The sequence below is a fragment of the Gracilinanus agilis genome, chromosome 5 (assembly GCF_016433145.1).
Source record: "Gracilinanus agilis isolate LMUSP501 chromosome 5, AgileGrace, whole genome shotgun sequence".
Taxonomy (NCBI): Eukaryota; Metazoa; Chordata; class Mammalia; order Didelphimorphia; family Didelphidae; genus Gracilinanus; species Gracilinanus agilis.
The window spans coordinates 235,961,738-235,984,579 of NC_058134.1; the positions used below are offsets into that span (position 1 = coordinate 235,961,738).

General features: G+C 38.1%; 1 protein-coding gene across 1 annotated transcript in view; it reads right to left on the reverse strand.

Annotated features, from left to right (window-relative positions):
* The window catches only part of METAP2 (methionyl aminopeptidase 2), a 41,404-nt gene that overhangs the window by 5,893 nt on the left and 12,669 nt on the right, over positions 1-22,842 (reverse strand). The window contains 4 exon segments of the mRNA XM_044679163.1: positions 634-795; positions 8,845-8,947; positions 14,237-14,302; positions 20,549-20,653. Coding sequence (XP_044535098.1) covers positions 634-795; positions 8,845-8,947; positions 14,237-14,302; positions 20,549-20,653 — 436 coding nt within the window.

Consider the following 22,842-nt stretch of genomic DNA (forward strand, 5'->3'; position numbering starts at 1 on the left):
AAAAAAAAAAAAAAAAAAAAAAGGAAAAAACACTACCCCCATGCCTTTAAAATAGTAGGAAATGCAGAGGAAAAGTACCCTACAATACAGAATGAGTCAGTTTCAAACTCTTGAGGTTTTGGGTTCAAATCTGACTTCGGATACTTCCTAGCTGTGTGACCTTGGGCAAGTCATTTAACCCCTATTATTTAGCCCTTAGTGCTCTTCTGCCTTGGAACCAATGTATAGTATTAATTCTAAGATAGAAAGTACGGGAGGGAAAAAAGACTGACAATTTTCAACCCTTTTATCTTTTCTCAATATCACCCTAACCATACCCGAGAACTTAAGAGAGAAGTATCCTTAAAACTGAATATAATCAAAGTAAACTGCATATAGAACTATCTTTTAGAAACGTAACTGTCAAGATTTCCCAAAACGTTTTTATTGGCCTTAAAAAATCACTCTCACTTCTCAATGAACTTGCTTGCCCTATCACAGCCATCCCTTGTCACAGGTAAGCTCAGTCATGCTAAAACAGCTGTCCTTGTCCACGTTTTCTTTAGAGCACCAGTGTCTTATGCTTATTGCCAGTGCTCTGCAGATCCCAGGGGAGGCAGTGCTTCAGCACTTCTCCAAGGCCTCTAGACTCACCAGATCTCGATCATGGTCATCCCAGGCTTGATCCAGCTCATTACATATTTCCTCACTTGTCTGTGTGCCTCAGCAGCTTCCCGAAAATCATTCCAGATTTCCTCACTGGCTTGGTCTAGCGCTTTCTTTTCTTCATTTGTGCTTCTCCAAGCTGCTGTACGCCTTTTAAAGCAAAACTATTATTGACATTTTAAACCCCTATTATAATATTATAGCTTCAACTTCTAAAAAGCTTTCTACTCTTTCCTAATTAAACTTAAATTCCTAGAACCAACACTCTTAGAGATGGAAGGGACTTTATGGGCTGTCTACTCTAGCCCTCTCAATTTTTAACAGATGAAAGAAACTTGACCTTTGTGCTTAAGGAATCAATAATTATCTTCCAAAAAGGCAGCAATGAACTTAAGCAAACAAATGTAGCCTTAAATAGCATAGTTTAGACACAATTACCACCTGCTAAAAATGTATTTTCTGATTTACGCACTTAAAAAGATTGATCTCTTGAGAAATAGTACAGATCCTCTAATCACTAGCTCCTGGGGAAATTCCAGTGACTAAAGATCACAGTGATAAGTTTTGCTCATGGCATATCTTTATTAGAAAGTATTCTTCTTCAGAAGGATGCACTGAGGTAAAAATAGTATCAGCATAAAGCAATAACCAGGAAATTTGGGAAGAATCCAGAGAACTTACAGGAAAAAGCAATTACCTATAAGAAATATTAGTGTTGTGACAGATAAATACAGAACCCTAAGAAACACCAACATTTTGGGGGCCAAAGGAAGAAGTGGAATTAAAATGAACCATCAGACTAAGAGGAAAACCCATGTAAGGAGAAGCCTATGGAACAGTAGGAGAGTCTCAAGAAGGGGTGACTAACAGTGTTATGTAACAGAAAGGTTAAGGGGGTAGTACTTTTGGCGAAGCATTTTCCATTTATTTATTTAAATTAAGGTGTTTTTTTTTTATTTTGAATATTTTCTCCTAGTTACATATTTCATGTTCTTTCCCTCTCCCCTAACCCCCCCCCCCCCAGCCAACGCACAATTCCACTGGTTTTACGCTTATCACTGATCAAGACCTAATTCCATATTATTGATAGTTGGGCTAGAGTTATCGTTCAGTGTCTACATTCCCAATAATATCCCCATCAGCCCATGTGTTCAAGCAGTTGTTTTTCTTCTGTGTTTCTCCTCCCACAGTCCTTTCTCTGAATGTGGATAGTGTTCTTTCTCATAAGTCCCTCAGCGTTGCTCTGGTTCCTTGCATTGCTGCTAGTAGAGAAGTCTGTTACGTTCTATTTTACCACAGAGTATCAGTCTCTGTGTACAATGTTCTTCTGGCTCTGCTCCTTTCACTCTGCATCAATTCCTGGAGGTCTTTCCAGTTCACATGGAATTCTTCCAGTTCTTTATTTCTTTGAGCACAATAGGATTTCATCACCAACAGATACTACAATTTGTTGAGCCATTCCCCAATCGAAGGACATTCTCTTATTTTCCAATTTTTTGCCACCACAAAGAGCGCAGCTATAAATATTTTTGTACAAGTCTGTTTATCTACGATCTCTTTGGGGTATAATGCAAGCAGTGCTATGGCTGGATCAAAAGGCAGATAGTCTTTTAAAGCCCTTTAAGCATTGTTCCAAATTACCCTCCAGAATGGTTGGATCAGTTCACAACTCCACCAGCAATGCATTAATGTCCCAATTTTGCCATATCCTCTGGTGAAGTATTTTAATGAAAATCATTTCATAAGAAATTGAAAAACAAATAGCAATAAGAAACAGAAGCAGATTTATAGCATAATCAGGGAATGGTTAACACTTGCCTTATAATAATGTAAACAGAGACAACGAACTGAACACCATGTCATTAAAAATTAAGAGTGGTAAAGAAAGGATGAAGGGACCTGACTCCCTTCTTTGCAGAGATGAAGGGCTATGAGTATGAAATGTTCATCTACTATTGGGACTAGGTTAATGTGTTAGTTGAACTGCTTCACCATCCCCCTCTTATTTGCCGTAAGTAGAATGGCTCAGGAAGAAGGTGGGAGAGAACAATGGTGATTTTAAAATAAAAGATTATCAATAAAAATGCTGAGGTTACCCTAAAAATGGATGATTGATAGTCTTTTTTTAATTAAATATTTATTTTGTCAAATTCACATAAAAATAATATTTTAAAATTCTGAGTTCCAAATTCTCTTCCTCTTTTCCCTCCCCCCACAATGAGAAGGCAAAAAGTTTGATAGAAGTTACATATGTGCTGTTAAGCCAAATATTTTTTCCATATTAGTCATGTTGTGAAAGAAAACAGATCCCCACACACATATGCAAAATAAGAAAAGTAAAAAAAGTATGCTTTGATCTAAATTCGGATTCCATCAGTTTTTTTTCTGGAGATGGGTACATTTGGAGAATCATCATATTGTTGAGAATAGCCAACTCATTCATAGCTAATCATAAAATATTGCTTTTACTGTATACAATATTCTTCTTGTTCTGCTCATTTCACTTTGCCTCAGTTCATGTAAGTCTTCCCAGAATTTTTGGAAAGCATCCTGCTTGTCATTTCTTTTAGCATAATGTATTTCAATAAAACATACCACAACTTGTTCAGCCATTCCCCATATATTTTTGGCATCTCTTCAATTTCCAATTCTTTGTCACCCCCAAAAGAACTGCTATAAATATTTTCTTTTTATTTTTAAATCTCTTTGGAATACAGACCTAGTATTGGTGGGTCAACAGTTTTATACGCCTTTAGACATGGTTCCAAACTGCTCTCCTGAGTGGTTATATTACTTCCCAATGCAACTGCATTAGCATCCCAATTTCCCCACATACCCTCCAACATTTATCATTTTCTTTTTCTGTCATGTTAGCCAATCTGATAGGCGAGGTACTTCGGGGTTGTTTTAATCTGCATTTCTCTAGACCAAAGTGATTTCAGAACATTTTTCACATGCCTATCAAAAGCTTTGATTTCTTCATCTGGAAAATACCTATTCATATCCTTGACTCATTTTTATAAACTGGATGATCAATTTTTAAGGAATTCCATGTGAACTGGAATGACCTCCAGGAATTGATGCAGAGTGAAAGAAGCAGAACTAGGAGAACATTGTACACAGAGGTTGATACTGTGTGGTACAATTGAACATAACAGACTTCTCTACTAGCAGCAATGCAAGGATCCAGAGCAAGGCTGAGGGACTTATGAGAAAGAAAACTAGCCACATCCAGAGGAAGAACTACAGGAGTGGAAACACAGAAGAAAAACAACTGCTTGAACACATGGGCTGATGGGGATATTATTGGGGATGAAGACACTAAATGATAACTCTAGCCCAACTATCAATATGGAATTAGGGCTTAACCAATGATACGTGTAAAACCCAGTGGAATTGTGCATCGGCTAAGGGTTTGGGGAGAGGGAAAGAACACGAAACATGTAACTATGGGAAAATATTCAAAATAAAAATAAAAATGAAAAAAAAAATGTAAGTAATTTAATTGGGCAGCTAGGTGGTACAGTGGATAGGACAGAGCACCAAACCTAGAGTCATCTTTTTGAGTTCAAATCTGGCCTCAGACACTTACTAGCTATGTGACCCTGGACAAGTCACGTAACTCTTTTCCTCAGTTTCCTCATCTGTAAAATAGGTTGGAGAAGGCAATGGCAATTACTCCAGTATTTCTGCCAAGATATTAAGCCCCAAATGAGGTCAGGAAGAGTCTGTCACAACTGCAAATCAATTAACAAATCTAAGGGCTTTTAAGATTTTAGAAGAGATCTCCTGTGCTTGAAAGAATACTTCAAAGTGATAAAGATCTCCAGGTGAACTGGAGAGAGGTCCAGGAATTGATGCTGAGTGAAAGGAGCAGAACCAGAAGAACAATGTACATAGAGACTGTGGTACAACTGAACGTAATGGACTTCTGTACTAGCAGCAATGCAAGGATCCAGGACAATTCTGAGAGATTTAAGAGAAAGAACGCTATCCACATCCAGAGAAAGAACTGTGGGAGCAGAAACAGAAGAAAAACATAGGATTGATTATGTAGTTTGATGGGGATATGATTAGGGTTTTGATATTAGAAGATGACGCAAATAAGAATAACATGGAAATAGGTTTTGAACACCATGTATAACCCAGTGGAATTGCTTGTCAGCTCTGAGAAGGGGAGGTAAGGGGGGAAATCATGAATCATGTAACCATGGGAAAATATTCGGTAATAATGATTCTTCATCAGCTTGTATATTTTTTATATCTTCCAGAAGCAAGGGCAGATTTCAAGATATTCACTATACCATGTTACTTAAGAGTAAGGAACACAGCAGGGATCATCATTAGGATGTCCCTGTTTCTTAATTTTACTTTACAATTCATATTCCACAAAAAATCCAGAAACAAATATATTTTAGTACTAGCTATGAAAAAAAGCAGAAAACTTGTTCCATTTAAGTGAATTATCAAAGTCCTCTGATAAAATAGGCAAGTTAACAGGTGAGAGTCAACATCAAGCCTAATCTCTTGAATAGCACAAAAAACCACTAAGAAGAAACAGAGGTTTTCATTTTGTAACTCTTTTTATTCCTAACCTGAGTGAACATAGCTATCCCATGATGATAGGCCATCCAGAATTCCTGTGCCTGTTTTACAAACTGTTACATGTGTCAAAAAATGACAAATTAGCTGTCATCTACCACTGGGCAATAAGGATGAGAAAGAATACATCTAGTGGTGGTGGGTGGGTGTGGGTGTGAGAAAGGGTGGCAGGTTACTGGGCAATGATAAACAAAAAAAAAAAAATCAGTCTAACCTTTTTTTTTTTTTTTTTTTTTTTAGGTCCATATTGGCGAATGCATGGCACCTGTGCTACTCCACCACACCTGAGGACATTTTCCACATGCCCTGCCCCTCTGCCCAGCAGCCCAATGAGAGCACTTCCTCCCTCCCCTCTCTGGGGTAATTTGGGGGGGCTCACAGGCGGCTTGAGGGTGAAGTTTGGGCACGAGATCTCAAAAATTTTCACCAACACTGGTCTAGGTTGTTGGCAATCTGATTATCTGACTGATCATTCATGCTTTACTGTGAGATCCTTTATTCAACCTTCTTTAGATATATTTGAAAAAAAAATTTAAAGAAAGAGAACAAAGAGGGACCTGAGGTCTTTCTAGTACCCTTATCTATTCTAAAAGAAATAGCTTATTATTTACATTGCTACCCCTGACATACCAAATTTACTAGGGCAGGTTAATTAGATGAGCTAGCGCCATAGAGTATTCCTGCAACTTGGTCCCCCATTTTCTGAGAATTAAGTTTTGTAATAATTCGGTTATAGGTGAAATGGAGGTCACATCTACATTACTGCGAAGTAGTTGCAAGGAAAGCCATGATTTACAAAACATATAAATCAGTTACATTACCCAGGAAGAGCTACAAATTAGAAACCAACTTTGCAGGGGTATGCAGATCTGCCAATGGTGAGTGACAAGTAGCCTGAATATATACATCTGAAATGGGGACATTCTACAGAGTTAAAATGGAGGGGGAGGGCTCGCAAGTCATGCAATCTGCATCTAGTGGGTGCTTAATAAATGTTCACTGATGGACTGGAATTCTACTGCTAATTTTGTGATATAATTATATAAACTGTCGGTGGCCTTATACTTAAGGTCTTGTGTAAGTCACTCTCCAGCTCAATAAACTCCACTGGCTCCCTGTTACATTAAGGATCAAATACAAATGCCTCTGTTGGTTAAAGTCCTTCCTAACCTGGCTCAAACCTAACTTTCAGAATGATTACACACCATTCCCTTTCATGCACTTTTTCTTTGGTCCAAACTGGTCTTGTGGCTGTTTCTTACACGTATGTGGTGCTCCCATCCATCCCCTTTCTATGTGTCTTTGCTTAGGCTATTCCCCATGCATGGAATGGAATCCTAAACTTCCTTTAAAGCCTCCTCACTAACCTCTCCCAGCTCCCCAATATGGAAATGCCTCCCAACCCATTTCTGTATTTTTCTTTTGTCTGATTACTTGGCATATATGTGTCTGTTCCTGTGTTGTCTCCACCATTAAGATATAAGCTCCAAGGGGGCAGCTGGGTAGCTCAGTGGATTGAGAGCCAGGCTTAGATACGGGAGGTCCTAGGTTCAAATCCGGCCTCAGACACTTCCCAGCTGTGTGACCCTGGGCAAGTCACTTGACCCCCATTGTCCACCCTTACCACTCTTCCACCAAGGAACCAATACATAGAAGTTAAGGGTTTAAAAAAAAAAAAAAAAAGATATAAGCTCCAAGAAAGTAGGACTGTGTCGATGTGGAATCTAGAGACTCCAAACTCGTGGCCTAGAGAGATTTGATGAACCCCAAGTTTTAGGAATTAGAGACCCCCCCCCCAAAGCTTGTGCTTGTTCCCTGTTCCCATGAAAATCCACCATGAAGGGAATCTCAGGCTAGCAGTTGCAGACTGAATAATGGACCCTACGGTAAAAGCTAAGTGATTCTTTTGCCTTAGAAGCTTCTCCCGTTGTACCACACCCTCCTTAGCTCAGTGCCTAGCACAAGGAGGGCACCAGATATCTGCTTGTGGAATGATGCAAGGTTTCTGTTGGGTAGTGGGCTAATGCAAAACTATATTGGAGCAAAGGTGCAATAAAATGAATTCTGTGACCATCAGAGAAGGACTGCTCCTTCAGGAAGTGAAGATCTCCTTGTCTGTCAGGACTCTAGTATCAACCCTATACACTTGCTCAAAGAAGGCATAGGAGAGTTGATAGTCCTATATCAATCTAGTCCTCCTCAAAAGGCCCAAAACCTTGTTCCAAGGGAGAGGTAGAAATCACAACTACTAGGGTAGAGCTAACTTTCTTGCCCTCAGCAGGCCATCAGTCTCACTCCTAGGAAGTCAAAAGCTAAATACTGATGCCACAAAGTTGAATAACAGATAATAAATACCTTTGCCAAAAAAATTTAGTTTAAATCCTAAATTGTGTCCAGTCACAAAACGAGTGTGAAATCCTTTATCTTATGGTCAGTTTGAACTTTTTACTGCCTATCAGTTTTAGAGATCTGGGCAATTAAGAGCAGAAGGCATGCCTGCACTTCTCAGTGTATAACAAATGCAAATTAATGCTTTCATAAAGGACAAAAGTATAGGAGACTATAAGCTTGCTGAAGAAAAGGTCAAATATTTTATTTATCTTTGTATTCAAATACAGCAAAGTGCACTGTAGCTGGCATTAAATATTTAACAAAGGGGTAAAGTGCCAGATTTCAAGAGTACCATTTCTTGGGAAGGAGAAATGATCCTAAGTATCATTTACTCCAAAGAAGATGCATAAAAACAAGTTATCTAATTTCTAACTCACTTCTGCCCTGGTCATTTCAGGGTTTTAGCACCACCACTACAGGCCTATATGAAGAATCAGTTAAGAATTAAAGTTGAGACATTGGCAGTGAATTTCAAGGTGTCCCATTAGGGTTAACTGGGAATGGGCAGTATTTTAAAAAGTACTGAGTCACACTTAAACCTCACCTCACTTATGTGTCCTCTTCCTTAATGTGACAAAGATGGAAATCTGTCCTGTGTAATAACACATGTATAATCTCCATCAAATTGCTTAGTCTCAGAGGGAGGGGAGGAAAGAATTCAGAACTCAAAATGTTAGAAAACAAATGTTAAAAATTGTTTTTTATATGTGGAAAAAAAAGTTATAACTAAACTAAAAATAAAAAGCAAAATACATCACCTCACCGCATTCCAAATCTGAGGTTGTGAAGAATGACTTTAACCTGGGTATACAGGGGCAGCTGGGTAGCTCAGTGGATTGAGAGCCAGGCCTAGAGATAGGAGGTCCTAGGTTCAAATCTGGCCTCAGACACTTCCCAGCTGTGTGACCCTGGGCAAGTCACTTGACCCCCATTGCAATTCCACCTGAGATAAATAGTGTTTAGATATGTGAGATAGTGTAATGTAGTGGTTCAACTTAACCCTGGAGATAAGGCCTCTCAAGTCCAGCCTCTGACAGGCTGGGTAACTCTGGGAAAAAGTAACATAAGCTCACAGTGCCCCAGCAAGCTATGGCTTCAGGCTATACAGACAATGCTACTGTGAAACTGTGGGAGGACATTCCTCATCTGGAGCTCCCTAAGCCAACAAAATCCCAGGGGCTGTCTGAAATCAAACGTGTTACTCACCCATCTTGTGTTGAGGGGTACTCGCATTCTTGGCCCTTTGGAAACACACCACTGGGATACAGGTCACATATGGGCACTGAGGGTGGGTCTGTCTGCACCTTCGCTGTAGAAGACAAATGAAGGATTATACTTCATATCTACCCAAGACTGCCACCTACTGAGCAGGCCCCCTCCCTGGGCCCTTTTTGACATCCTTTGGATCTCACACAGTACAGCAACTTAAGTGAGAAGGGACAATCAGCCATGGGTTCCTATTTTCATCCTATTTAAGGTAAGAAATGCAAGAGAGATAGAGCCTGACTAGAAATAAAACTAACAGACTGAAGCACAGCATGATGCAGCCAACAGAAAGCATGCTTCATCCAAGAATTCTATGTTAGTGTCATTGAGTAAGTTACCTGAAATAAGTCACCCAACTCTGTCTAAAAGAGTACACTTAGGGGCAGCTGGGTAGCTCAGTGGATTGAGAGTCAGGCCTAGAGACGGGAGGTCCTAGCTTCAAATCCGGCCTCAGACACTTCCCAGTTTTGTGACCCTGGGCAAGTCACTTGACCCCCATTGCCCACCCTTACCACTCTTCTACCTAGGAGCCAATACACAGAAGTTATGGGTTTAAAAATGTAAAAGAGTACACTTAAAGTCAGATTCATAGAAAACAAAATGCAGGTTAAAGATTAACTTTACGAAATATGTTCATACTATGTGTTTAAAGTGTAATGTGATTTACAATTTTTCAAGAGAACATTCTTTGTTAAGAAGACATATGGATATTGCATTAAATTCCCTCTCTAGCTCCACCCCCTAGTACTGTACTTTGAATAAGAAGGTTTGGGTTCAATTGCAGCCTTGATATTTTGGGGGGTGTCTGTTTTCTCATCTCTAAAAAATGGAAATAAAAGTTGTAACTCAAACAAAAATGTCATCAATGTCAAACAAGATCATATCTTGCACTTTGTGCAGTGCAATAAATGTAAGGTTCCCTAACAGTCAGTCAAAAATAGCACACTAACAAGAAAACAAGAGAGAAAGGCATCTGAATTGGAATAAAGCAACACCTACCTCCTGCAAAGGTGATGGACATTAGGTACAGAAGGGCAGATTGATTTTTTTATATGGTCACTGTATAGATATGCTTTGTTTGACTGTATTTATTTGGTAGAAAGGGTTTTTTCCTTTCTCTCAGTTTTTCATTGTGGATGAGGAAAGTAGCAATAGGGAATTCCCCTGAGGGCTATGGTAACATTTTAAAAAATACAAAGAACAGAAGTAGTTCACAAGCAACCACAAACAGGACAATTTTAAAAGTAATGCATGAAATTATGTATTTAAAAAAACTTTTTAATCCACTAATACAATCACCACTCTGTCTTCCCACTCAATGTTAAATGCAAAATCAATGTCCACCTGCAGTACATTTAACAAATAAATATAAATAACAAATACTGACTTAAAAGACTGACAATCCACAATATAGTTAATAGTCAACTTTCATCTATTAATTTTTTCTGAATGACTTATAAAATCAGTCTCTTGAATAAACATTAAGATGGGCCTGCAATATTCTCAAGTCAGTATGATTCACATACAATATCTTCTCAATATCTACCTGGGAATCCTTACACCTGGAACATATACAAGCCATTCTCCTTACCAGCCACCAACACCTTTGGTGTTTTCCTCATTTTATGCCTCACTTGTCATTAATCTGAGCAGCTTTTGGCTTCCTCATGAGAACTGTTTTATAGCAACTGGATTTTTGCCAGAAATGGTGACAATTAAGATCAATATTTTTTGTCATTTCCCACTGTGGACCATCACTGACAGCTAATTTGAATAAGATAGACTAAAGCTGCAATTGTTTCCAGTGACTTCTCATCTTCAATCTTCTAATTCCCTAGTAACTGTGATGATACTAACTCTAACTGGCTAATGGTCTGTGTTGATATTGCTGACATATTTACCTATTGGTAATGCTTGCTTTATTTAACCATTTTGTATTTTTGTGATGTTCGGTGCTTTCGATGGTCATCTTCCACCTGTCTTCTAGAAATAAATATTTATGATATAAAAGGATGAGGTTTCTGAATCAAAGACTATTTTGGCTTCTTTCTCTCAAGCCTGGCCAGTTACATAATAAGCATTTCAGCATTTTTTGCCATCCTCTCTAGGCCCACTTTCACACTGAAGTCATAAAGTATCACAATATAAAAATGAGACTGTTTAAACAGTCATGTTTAAATAAACTCATGACTTAGGTGACCTTAAACAGTAATCTCTCTAAATCCAGGTTACTTTACTGTCTGTCAGTTAAGAACGGAAGAAATATGATACACTAGATCAAGAGATTTTCATTTGTAGTCCTCAAACTTGTTTATTTTGATAACTATTTCAAGATAATTAGTTTCCTTGGCATTTTTTACCCAAGTATTTTACTTCATACATTTAACAAGATACTGAGAAAGGTTTCACCAGACAATGCCAAATGCTGACGCTGACACACACACACACACACACACACACACACACAAAATAAAGAACCCTTGGATCAGATGATCTCTAAAGTCCCTTACAGTTCTACATCCTATGAGCCTAACGTTCCTTAGTGTTGTACTACCAGAACTATTATTAAGAATGGTTTCCATCATGGTATACTGGTATAAGATAGGTTCCTCAAATCCTTCAAATCTTTAGAAATATTCTAACTCCAAATAGTGTCATCCAGTACCTTAACTTTCCTTTTTCAGTATATCATCCAGAAATCTAACAAAAATGTTTTCTATAAGTTCCTCCAAGTTCTTTAATAAGAATTTGAATCTTGGGGGCAGCTGGGTAGCTCAGTGGATTGAGAGCCAGACCTAGAGATGGAAGGTCCTGGGTTCAAATCTAGCCTCAGACACTTCCCAGCTGTGTGACCCTGGGCAAGTCACTTGACCCCCATTGCCTAGCCCTTACCACTCTTCTGCCTTGGAGCCCATTGACTCCAAGATGGAAGGTAAGGGTTTTAAAAAAAAAAAAAATTTGAATCTTACATCTTTAGACCTGCCCAACCTACTAAATTTTACTGATGAGGAAAAAGAAATTATTCAAATAATCTGCTCAAGGTCATATAGCTAAATTAGTGAAGCTGGTTTCCAGATTTACAGCCCAGGATTCTTTATCCTCTAATCCAAAGTAAGGTGCATATACCCCAGAATACAAACAATCCATTGGGGTATAGAAAGAAAATATATTAGAAATTCTATATGTACTTTTTAATCCTAGAAGATTAAACGCTATCAATATTTAGTCTGGTTGACACTGTTATTTTGTCACATATAGCTCATAACGTATCTTGAGGCAAGAGTGGGAAGTTTCATTAATATGGAGGAGTTGAAGGTAGCACCCTCATTCACTCACTTTCAGTACATTTCATTATTCTGTACTAAAGTTTATATGCATCTGTTTTAAGTAGATTCAGAGATTTTATTATCTTAATTAAGCTAGCCTTCACAACATGAAAATGTACCTTAAAAAGAATCCTGCAAAGAAACTTCAGATTGCAGACAAACCACTAGAACAGGGGTCGGCAATGTCTGGCTCTTTTGAGGGCCAGATATGGCTCTTTCTGCAGGAGCCATGAAGTCCATTTTTTTTCACGCGCTGTTACAGGAGCGGCACTGTGAGCACTGTACGGCTCTCACGAAATTACATTTTAAAAAATGTGGCGTTTATGGCTCTCACGGCCAAAAAGGTTGCCAAACCCTGCACTAGAAGAATTCAAGAAAAAGGCAGAGGTTACACTTCTTCTCCTCCACCTATAAACTCTTTCAGCCATAATTCAAAGTAAAACAAACGACTAATACCTCTCTCTAGTGAGCTGTGTGACCTGGGGTTAATCAAAAATGACAAGAAGTTAAGGCAAAAAAATTCTAAATTATTGGTAAGATTATCAGAAATATGGCTTTACATCCACCATTAACAATGAACCGTATATGCCAAATGTAAACTGTGCTTTGAGAGATCAGCTCATGATAGTACAAAGCCATCACAATTAGCGATGGTGGGGGCAGCTGGGTAGCTCAGTAGATTGAGAGCCAGGCCCAGAGAAGGGAGGTCCTGGGTTCAAATCTGACCTCAGACACTTCCCAGCTGTGTGACCCTGGGCAAGCCATTTGACCCTCATTGCCTACCCTTACCACTCTTCTGCCTTGGAGCCAATACACAGAAGTTATGGGTTAAAAAAAAAAATTAGCAATGGCAAGACATCTTGAAAAATTATGTTTTTGTTGCCAAAAATTACATGCTGTCTATAAAAACTTTCAAATCCCCAACAATTAAAAAAACTTGAAAATGAAATTGTCTATTCCAGTGATGGGTCAGAGGCAGCCCCCTGAAATGTTCTATCCAGCCCCTTGACAGTATTCCTAATCTGACGAATACAATGAGGATACAATACAATGAAACTTCGAAAGAGTTGCCTTAGAAACAGACTGATAGCATTTCCTTTCCTTTGGCCCCCTCTAAAAAGTTTGCCCATCATTGGTCTAGTCTGTTTTTTAAATCTCTCCAAAGATTTTTAGAAACCATTTTAAAAAGGCATTATTTTATTGCTTTACAAGAACAAATTACATTAATGAAAATGAAAATGTATTAATTATCCAAATTATACAAAAAACCCTTAAGCTATGAACTAGAACATTCAAAATGCTACATCACGATGAACTCAAGATTATTTAAAAGAATTAAGCACATTCCTCCCATTAATATTACTAAGTATTGATCATTTTAGTGAGGGCAATTTTTTTAGCCAATAACAACTTTTAAAATTATATTTCATCTTGCATTCTCTTTAGTTTCTATTTTTGTATGTTTTGTAGCTTATCAATAGTTACAATCAACAATACTAGTAGCTGTATGTGATTTAGAAATAATACATATAAATTAGAACATATGTTCAAATATTTTTTATAGATGGGGGGGGGCACAACTTAAAAACTTGACAATAAAGTCAATAGTATCAAAAAAAAACAAACCACCAACAACATTGTTATCCAAAAGGATATGCTATGGGGTTATTAATTTCACTAAGTTTTTACCTTAGGCAAAACTTAACATTATTTCCTTAATACAGACCAACAAGATGAATAGCCAAAATGCTGCTCTGGCACCTACAGAATGTCCAAAAAAAGAAAGCCAGCAATGACACAAGAAGGTCTTCAATGAAGGATTACTGAGAGGCTGTATATAAGCATCAAACACACCATGAGGTGTGTGATCTTATTGCTGTAATATGTGCCACGGGAAGTAATGTTCACCACTAAATTACTGCAGTTCTAGACCAGCACAAATTTCCAGCACCATTAGTCAACTGCTTAATTCTTATCTAAAAAAAAAAAGAAAACCTGAAACTCACGTCCTTTCTTCTTTTTCTTCTTTTTCTTTTTCTTTCCAGCTGCTCCATCTCCATCTCCATCCCCATCTAAGAAAAAAAGATTTACAGATTGAATTTTAAAAAGTAAAGGAGGGCGCAGCTGGGTAGCTCAGTGGATTGAGAGTCAGGCCTAGAGATGGGAGGTCCTAGGTTCAAAGCCAGCCTCAGACACTTTCCAGCTGTGTGACCCTGGGCAAGTCACTTGACCCCCATTGCCTACCCTTACCACTCTTCCATCAAGGAGCCAATACACAGAAGTTAAGGGTTTAAAAAAATAAAAAATAATTTATTTTGTGTGAATTTTATAACTGTTATTATTTAAGAGATTTCTATGGAATAAAAAATTAGCAAAAGAATCCAGTGAAAACTGATTTATATTGAGGGACTGCCAGGAAGAATGACATGGCAAATAACTGCACGTAAACTGAGGAGAACAAAAATAAAGAATATGATCATTCAGAAATTAAGTCAAGAACAAAGATTAATAACCAGATTGATAACCAATATGTAATAGAAAAGTTTCATAAATCTGTATAAATTAATCTAATGAATTTAGGATTCACACTAATACCAAACCATTAAATTTTTTTTTCATCTCAATTCTACTAGACTTCTCTTTGGCAACAAATTAACCCTTTTAAACAATCAGTCCTATATCATCAAGTTAAAGTTCAAATAACAAACACAGCCTGCTGGTCAAAGACTTTCTAATTGAGAAGATGTTGGTCAAGTTTTTGCTAAAAAAGTTACCATGTGCTACCATGAGTCTTTGAAGGAGTTTGCTAAATAGATGACTATTAATAGTTACCAAAAGATAACACAAATATCACACATACTAATCAGCAGATTCTTTGAACAAATTTCAATAATAAAAAATTCTATATTGGGTTAGAGTCAATGAATCAATAAACATTTATTAATTTCCTGCTGTGAGCCAAGCACTGGACTAAATGCTGGAGATATCAAAAAGGGGGGAGGGGAGCAGTTTCTGCTCTTTGTGAGTTCACTAATTTAGGGGAGACAACAAGTGAGCAATAAAAAGGATAAATGGGAAATAACAGAAGGAAGGCACTGGAATTAAGGTGGTTGGAGAAGGCATCCTATAGAAGGTGGGATTTCATTAGGGCTTAAAGGAAGCCAAGGAGGACAGTAGTTGGAATAAAAGTGAGCATACCAGGCAGAGAGGACAGCCAGATAGAATGCCTGAGGCCAAGAGATGAAGCCTCTCATTTGTGGAATAGCCAGGAAGCCACTGTCACTGGTGCAAAGAGGACATGGCAGGGAGTAAAATGTGGTAAGACTGGAAAAGTGGGGCGTTGAAGACACTAGATTATGAAAAGCTTTGAATATAAGATAGAACATTTTGGATCTGATCCTAGAAGGGTCAGGGAGCCACTGGAGTTTTCAAATTGTAGGGATAGTGTGCAGTGAGGTAATGTAATATGATGAGGCCTGCACTTTAAGAAAATTATTTAGTGACTTTAGTGACTAAACGAAGAATAGATTGGAGTGAAGAGAGATTTGAGGTAGGCAGACCCACCATTAGGCTATTGCAATAAGTCCAGTGATGGGCAAACTTTTTAAAGAGAGGGGCCAAAGGAAAGGAAATGCTCATCTGTCAGTCTGTTTCTAAGGCAACTCTTTGGAAGTTTCATTGTATTGTATCCTACTCAGTGTATTCATGAGATCAGGAATAATGTCGAGGGGCTGGATAGAACATTTCAGGGGAACCAAATAATAATTGGTAAAAAGAAATTAATTGTATGCTCATTTCCAGCTATCTAAGAGTCCAGTGAATGGCTCTGAGTGGGGAGAATAAAAGCTTTAAGGGATATTCCACAAAAGGAAAGTAGCAAGGATGATCAGGGCAAAGAAGCCCCACACAATGAGGAAAAGAAAGAGATATCAAAGAGGCAATCATTTGTTCATTGTTATTTTTTTTATTTAAAACTGTATTAAATTGCAAAAAGACAAAATATTTTCTTATCTAAACCCTCTTTAATCTGGCTCCTGAAATGACATTCAACTGAAATTTCTCTCTCCAAAATTACTGATGATCTCTTAAGTTCCCTTTCTTGACTTCTGTAGCATTGGGCATTGGTGATCACCTTCTCCTAGACACATTCTCTTAAGCCCTCTCAGGTTTTTTATTCTTTATCTCAACATCTCCTAACCTGACTGCTCTTCCCCAGTCTTCTTTTCTGGATTTCCATCCACGCAAGCTCACTTTTAACTTTGTCATGTGGGGTTTTCTCAAGGATCTCTCCTGGAGACTTTATTCCCTATACTTGTTAGGCTCATATCTCTATGTATATGATTCTCAGATCTTTAGCCTCATCTCTTTCTAAAGCTCCAATACCACATCACCAAGTGCCTATTAGATATTTAAAATGAAGGCCCACAATATGACAGTAAAGGAAAATAATAAATGTTGGAGTAGATGAGGCAAAAGTGGGACACTAATACATTGCTGGTGGAGTTGTGAATTAATCCAACCATTCTGGAAGGCAATTTGGAAGGATGCTGAAAGGGTTTTAAAAGACTGCACACCAAAAAATTGGAAAATGAGAGAATGTCCTTCGATTGGGGAATGGCTGAACAAATTGTGCTATCTGTTGGTGATGGAATACTATTGTGCTCAAAGGAATAAAGAACTGGAGGAATTCCATGTGAACTGGAATGACCTCCATATATATGGGTATATATGATTTGAGGTTTTGGCTTTAAAAAATTGTTCTATAGCAAAAATGAATACTATGGAAATAGGTATCAAGTGATAACATTTGTACAACCCAGTGGAATTACTTGTCAGCTCTGGGGAGGAGGGAAAGAAAATAAATCATATAAATACGGAAAAATATTTTAAAAATAAATAAAAATATAAAAATAAAATGAAGGCCCATAAGAAACATTCCAAAATGGAATTCATTATCTTTCCCCCAAAATGTCCTTATTGCTAATCAAAGGCACCAACAACCCTGATTCTACTAACTTAGGTTCATACCCTGGGAAGTCATAGGGCTTGAGCTCCAGACCTAGATTCAGGAATACCTAATTTCAAATCTGGCCTCAGACACTCACTAGCTGGGTGACCTTGAATGATGAAGTTGAAAGTCAGACTGCAGAGGATTAAGAAATTAACAAGAAAATATGTGGATGTACAGATTGATGACTTCAGTTTAGCCACAAAAGAGACGCATGGACATTACAGGCAGTAGGGAAGTTGACAGTGAAAGGCAAAAGTTAAGGAATAGGTTGGGGCAATAAATAAAGGGTGCAATCTGCTGGAAAAAAGGACAGAATAGGATCATTTGTGTAGTACAGAGATGTTTGCCTTCGCAAAGAGAAGGGACATCCTTCATGTGAAACAAGTAAAAGAAGAGGTGGTGGCAGAAGGCATCTGAAAGGTGTGGAATGAGAAAAGAGAAGAGAGGGTCTCAGCAAATGGCCTCAATTTTTTCAGTGAAATATGTAGCAAGGTTCTCAGTTGACAGTGTGAGGGGAGGGGAAACTATGAGAGATTTGAAGAGGGAAGACAGTCTAGAAAAGCCTCTGTAGTGATTGGGACAGTAAGCCAATTAGAGAGTCAGTAAGGGCCAGTTGAGAGTAGGGACAAAAATTTATAGTGGGCCCACCCAAACAGGACAATTCTGTGATTTTCTCCAGCTTCACTCAGCACCAAGTGGGAGCAAAAGCAAGAGAAGGGGAAAAAATGCTAGGATGAGGTTTAGAAAGTCAAAACCATGGCCAGAACCGGGGAGAAGGGGCTCAAGAGAAAGGAATGTGGTAGAGTTGAAGTGATTCCTACAGGAGTCAAGGTAGGGAAAAGAGGTAAATGGTGCCTGTGCAGAGCTGATGGGCTGGGTAAGAACTAGGGGTCAAGGTCCTAGAGGTCATGCTGAGGGCAAAATACAGGGTTTGGGGTTTGCAAGTAGAGAAAGAGGTAGAATGGCAATTGTATTCAGATAAGGAAATGCCATTTATTTTTAATAAATTTCACTGAACTTCATTTGATCAGATATGGGAATTTACTAAATCTACTCAATAAACTTGACTCTTTCTTTTACTTCTAAAATCAAACCTGTATTCTCCTGTGTGGTATTTAAAGCTGTTTACAACATTACCTTTCTTTACACATTACAAGCTCCTACAAATTGTAGCCATAGCATCCTGCTTGCTGTTCCTGACAATATACTCTATCCTTTGTTCTGAATCCCCCTCCCTCCTCACCTCAGACTCTCAGAAGATCTTTGCTGCTCTTTAAGTTGCTGGCACTTCCCTTTGCTATCTACTTTGTTGTATCTTGTATATACCCACTTAGGTGTAAGACTGCTTACTGTTAGTATGCAAGCTCTTTAAGGACAAGGAGTTGTATTCACTTCCTTTGTGTTCTTAGAACTTTCCAGTGTCTTGACTATAATAAGCACTTAAAAGAGCACTTATTAAGAAGGTCAGTAATGTTAAAAATATGTACATATTTTTAAATGATTATACTATGGTTGTAGATTATTGCACCTGTACTTTTCATGAATAAAATGTCCCCTGGTCAATGAGAGACCATAAACCCTGATAGCAAAAGCTGTCTGATAACAGTAGTAAGAGACTGTATGTTTCTAACCTTACCACATCCATTATTTCATCTGATTCTCAAGACAATCCTGTGAGGTAAATAACAAATAACTAATTAGAGACTATGTAAAATGGGGAAATTTTTTCAGAGAAGGAAACCTAAACTCTAAGATTTGAATAAAATTGCACAGTAAGTGGCAAAGAAGAAATCCATCCTCAAGCTTCTGACTTATTCCATCACCTACCTCTCCGTATTTACTTCCTACAACTTTTAGCCCAATGCATTGCATTACACTGGGCATTCTTAAAATGTGTTGACTGATTTTGACATCGAAACCAAGGAGCTCCAACTCTAAACACTAGTGACCAAAAAGGTTTGATAGATTAATCTAAAAGGAACATTAGACAAAATCACTTTAAATCTTTCGCTTTAATCACTGTAAAAGATCATATTTATATTGAATTTTAATGTTAAAAGGCTCTAAGCGTATACCTTCTTTACAACCTAAAAACTTCAGAGTTGCTTAGAGAATCGAAGGTTAAATAAATCTTTTACCCCAGGCAGGGTTTTAAGGTTTGCAAAGTTTCTCATAAATATTGTCTCATTTGACCCTCCCAATAATCCTGTGAGGTGGGATTACTCCCATTTTATAAGAGACTAAGGCAGACAGAGGCTGTGACTTGCCCAAAGTTCCAAAGTTAGATTTGAGATCAGATCTTCCTGACTTCATGTCTAATGCTCTACCTTCATGTCTGGTGCTACCTAAGCGACCTTCGGTAATAATAAGGCCTGCTAGGTGGCACTTTGGAAAGAGTGCAGGGCCTAGAGTCAGGAAGACCTGAATTCAATTGTGGCCTCAGATTGACTTTGATTTTGGGAAGTCGCTTAACTCTGTTTGCCTCAGTTTCCTCATCTGTAAAATGAGCTGGAGAATGGCAAACCATTCTAGTATCTTTGCCAGGAAAATCCCAAATGGGTTACAAAGACTCAGACACAACTGAAATGACTGAACAACAAAAGTAATAATAACAAAAGTTTTGGTGTCTCTTAACTTAGTGAAGACAGGCACTGTGACTTATCTTTTCTCCCCTTGGTCTATGGTCCATCATCATTATTCTGTGGCCATCAGGAAGCATCTTTCTTCACAGAGATCCTAGCTCCATCATCTGTGAGGGTAATTCCCAGAGCCCTAGTGGTTTCTCCTTCCTTCCTTTTTCTATATCATATATTTATATCTCCCTACTTGTTGACACACCTTTGAATCCTTCCATGACTCTATTGATTTTGTTTCCACACTCACATAATTAATATATGGAAGAATCAGAATTCTAACCCAGGTCCTTCCAACCTCAGGTTGAATGTGTCTGATAAAATCAAGGCCCAAAGACTAGTCAAGAGATGTTTCCATACTCACATAGTTTAATATATGGAAGAATCAGGATTCTAACCCAGGTCCTTCCAACCTCAGGTTGAATGTCTTTTCTACTATGTTATAATGCCCATCACTGAGATATCTCACATAACGGCTCTTTTGCATGTTGTATAGGGAGATTTACTTTAAATTAGATGATTATCTGATATTACATAGGTTTTTCAAGTTTATAAAATACTTTATAAACATCTAGATTAAGTCACCTAAAAGCTGCCCAAACCTCTTATCACTTTGCAGCTACTGAAATTAGACACAGATGAAATCTCTCACACAGACACATACATACTCCTACCTTCATCGTCATCCTCTTTTTCTTTGTCCTCCAGGGCCTGCTTTTCCAGCTGTTTGACTACCTCATTGACAGAAGTCCCCGATTCTCCCTCTGTTTCCTGTTGTCCTGCCGGTTAAATAACATATAAATCAAACATCACTGATAACAGCTGAAAACCAAATACTTACAAGGCATCCTAGAGAATAAAATTTCTAAATAACCCCACTCTCAAGTTCAGAAAAACAGAAAACCATGAAATGTGGGGCAACTGGTGGGATTCTTTAATGTTAACAACTAAAATTAGTAACATCATATTTAAAAATAAAACCAACAAGCATTTACTAAGTGATTACTATACACCAAGCACTGTATTAAGGACTGGGGATACAAAGACAAGAGTCAAACACTTCTGACTCATAAGAAACTTATATTTTCTAATGTCATGTATACATTTACAAAACATTCAAATTTTGGTATAAAGCAAATGCTCTGTAGGAAAGACATTAGCAGTTGTAAGGATACAGGAGGAAAAGACAGACCAGTAAAGAGTCTGAAGAAGGAATTCCAAGAGGTGGAGGTGAAAAGGAAAAATATTCCAGGCAAAGCAACAGTGTAGAAGCATGGAGGTGATAAATGGAGTGTTGCAAGTCATCCATGGCATTTAAGGCAGCATGGCTGTACCTCAGAGTAGACAGAGGAGCATGAGGAATGCCAAGACTTGAGAGGCAAGAAAAGATGGATTATGAAGAGCTTTCTGAGCTAGTGGAGTATGTATTTGATCCTAGAGTAGTGAGTCAACAAAATGTACTGAGTAATTTGAATGCCATAAACATGGTCAGACAGTTCTTTGGGAAAGTTATTCTGGCAGCTGTAGAGGGGACAGATTGGAGTGTAAAGGACTATTAAAAGTCCAGGCAAGAGAAGGAAGAAGACCTATGGCAGAAACATTGTAGAGGAAGCCTACAAGATTTAAAAACTATTTGGTCATATAGGGGGGTAAAGAAGAGACAGTGTCTCAAGGTTAGTGAATCTGAGAGATTAGAAGAATTTGATGGTTCCCTCAACAGTAACAGGAAAATTCAAAAGATGAGCAAGTTGAGGAGAAAGGTAATTAATTAATCCTATTCTGGACAAGAGGAATCTGAGTTACCTATGAGACATCCACTTTGAAATGTCCAAAAGGCAGTTATAAGAGAGGACTGCAGGTCAGAAGATAAGTCTATAATTTAGAAGTCATCTGCATAAAGGTGATAACTTTTCCCATGGAAGTTGTAGAGTTTTTAAAAAGAAAAAGGGGACCCAAGAAAATCTTCAGTTCCCAGTCAGTGGGAATGAGCTAGATGTTTAGAACAGCTGCTGAGATGAGTGGAATAATCAATTAGGGTTCAGGAAGAAGCCCTGCTAGATTGAGGACCCAGTGAGTCTATTTAACAAATTATTAGATAACATTATCTATTCATCAATTAAATAAATATTTACCATCTATTTGTACAGCATAGGTGCTAGTATTCAGTCCAATGGAAGATAAAAACAAATGAGGGATGGGGGCAGTTATGTGGCTCAATAGATTGAGGACCAGGCCTAGAGACAGGAAGTCCTGGGTTCAAATTTGGCCTCAGATATTTCCTAGTTGGGTGACTCTGGGCAAGTCATTTAAACCTCTCACTGCCTAGTCCTTAACACTCTTTTGCCTTGGAACCTCTACACAGTATTGATTCTAAACCAGAAGGGAAGGGTTCTTAAAAAATGACATATGAGGATATTTTTTTTCTCAAGAGGCTTACACTCTAGTTAAGAATAGAGAAAAACTATTTAAAGAGCCATATATAATACTATATGATAAAGGCCCAAATGAGTAATTGAAAATAAATGCCATACAAGTTTGAAGGAAGATCAATTAAGGTGAGACTGGTCAGGAAAGAGGTGACAGAGCTAAGCTATAAAAAGAATAGGTAGGAAAATACTAGCAGCTCATCTTATAATTCAATTCAAGGGACATTTATTTGGATGGAACCAAAATAATAGAGAAGATATACAGACCCATCTGATCTCTACCAAATTACCCTCCAAAAAACTATGAATTCTGGAGCAATATAACCCATAAAAAGACATGGTGAAGTAGTTTTTCAGCCCAAAACAACTTAGAAGGTGCTCACTTTGGCAGCACATATACCAAAAACAACTTAAAAGGCTGGCATGAAGGAACTAGTGCACTGGGGTGTAGGTGGAGCGCAATGCACTGGAGCAGGTCCCTCCATGGCAACCGGCTTTGGGTGCAGCAAAGGCGGGGGTGGGGTGGGTGGTGGGGGTGGGTG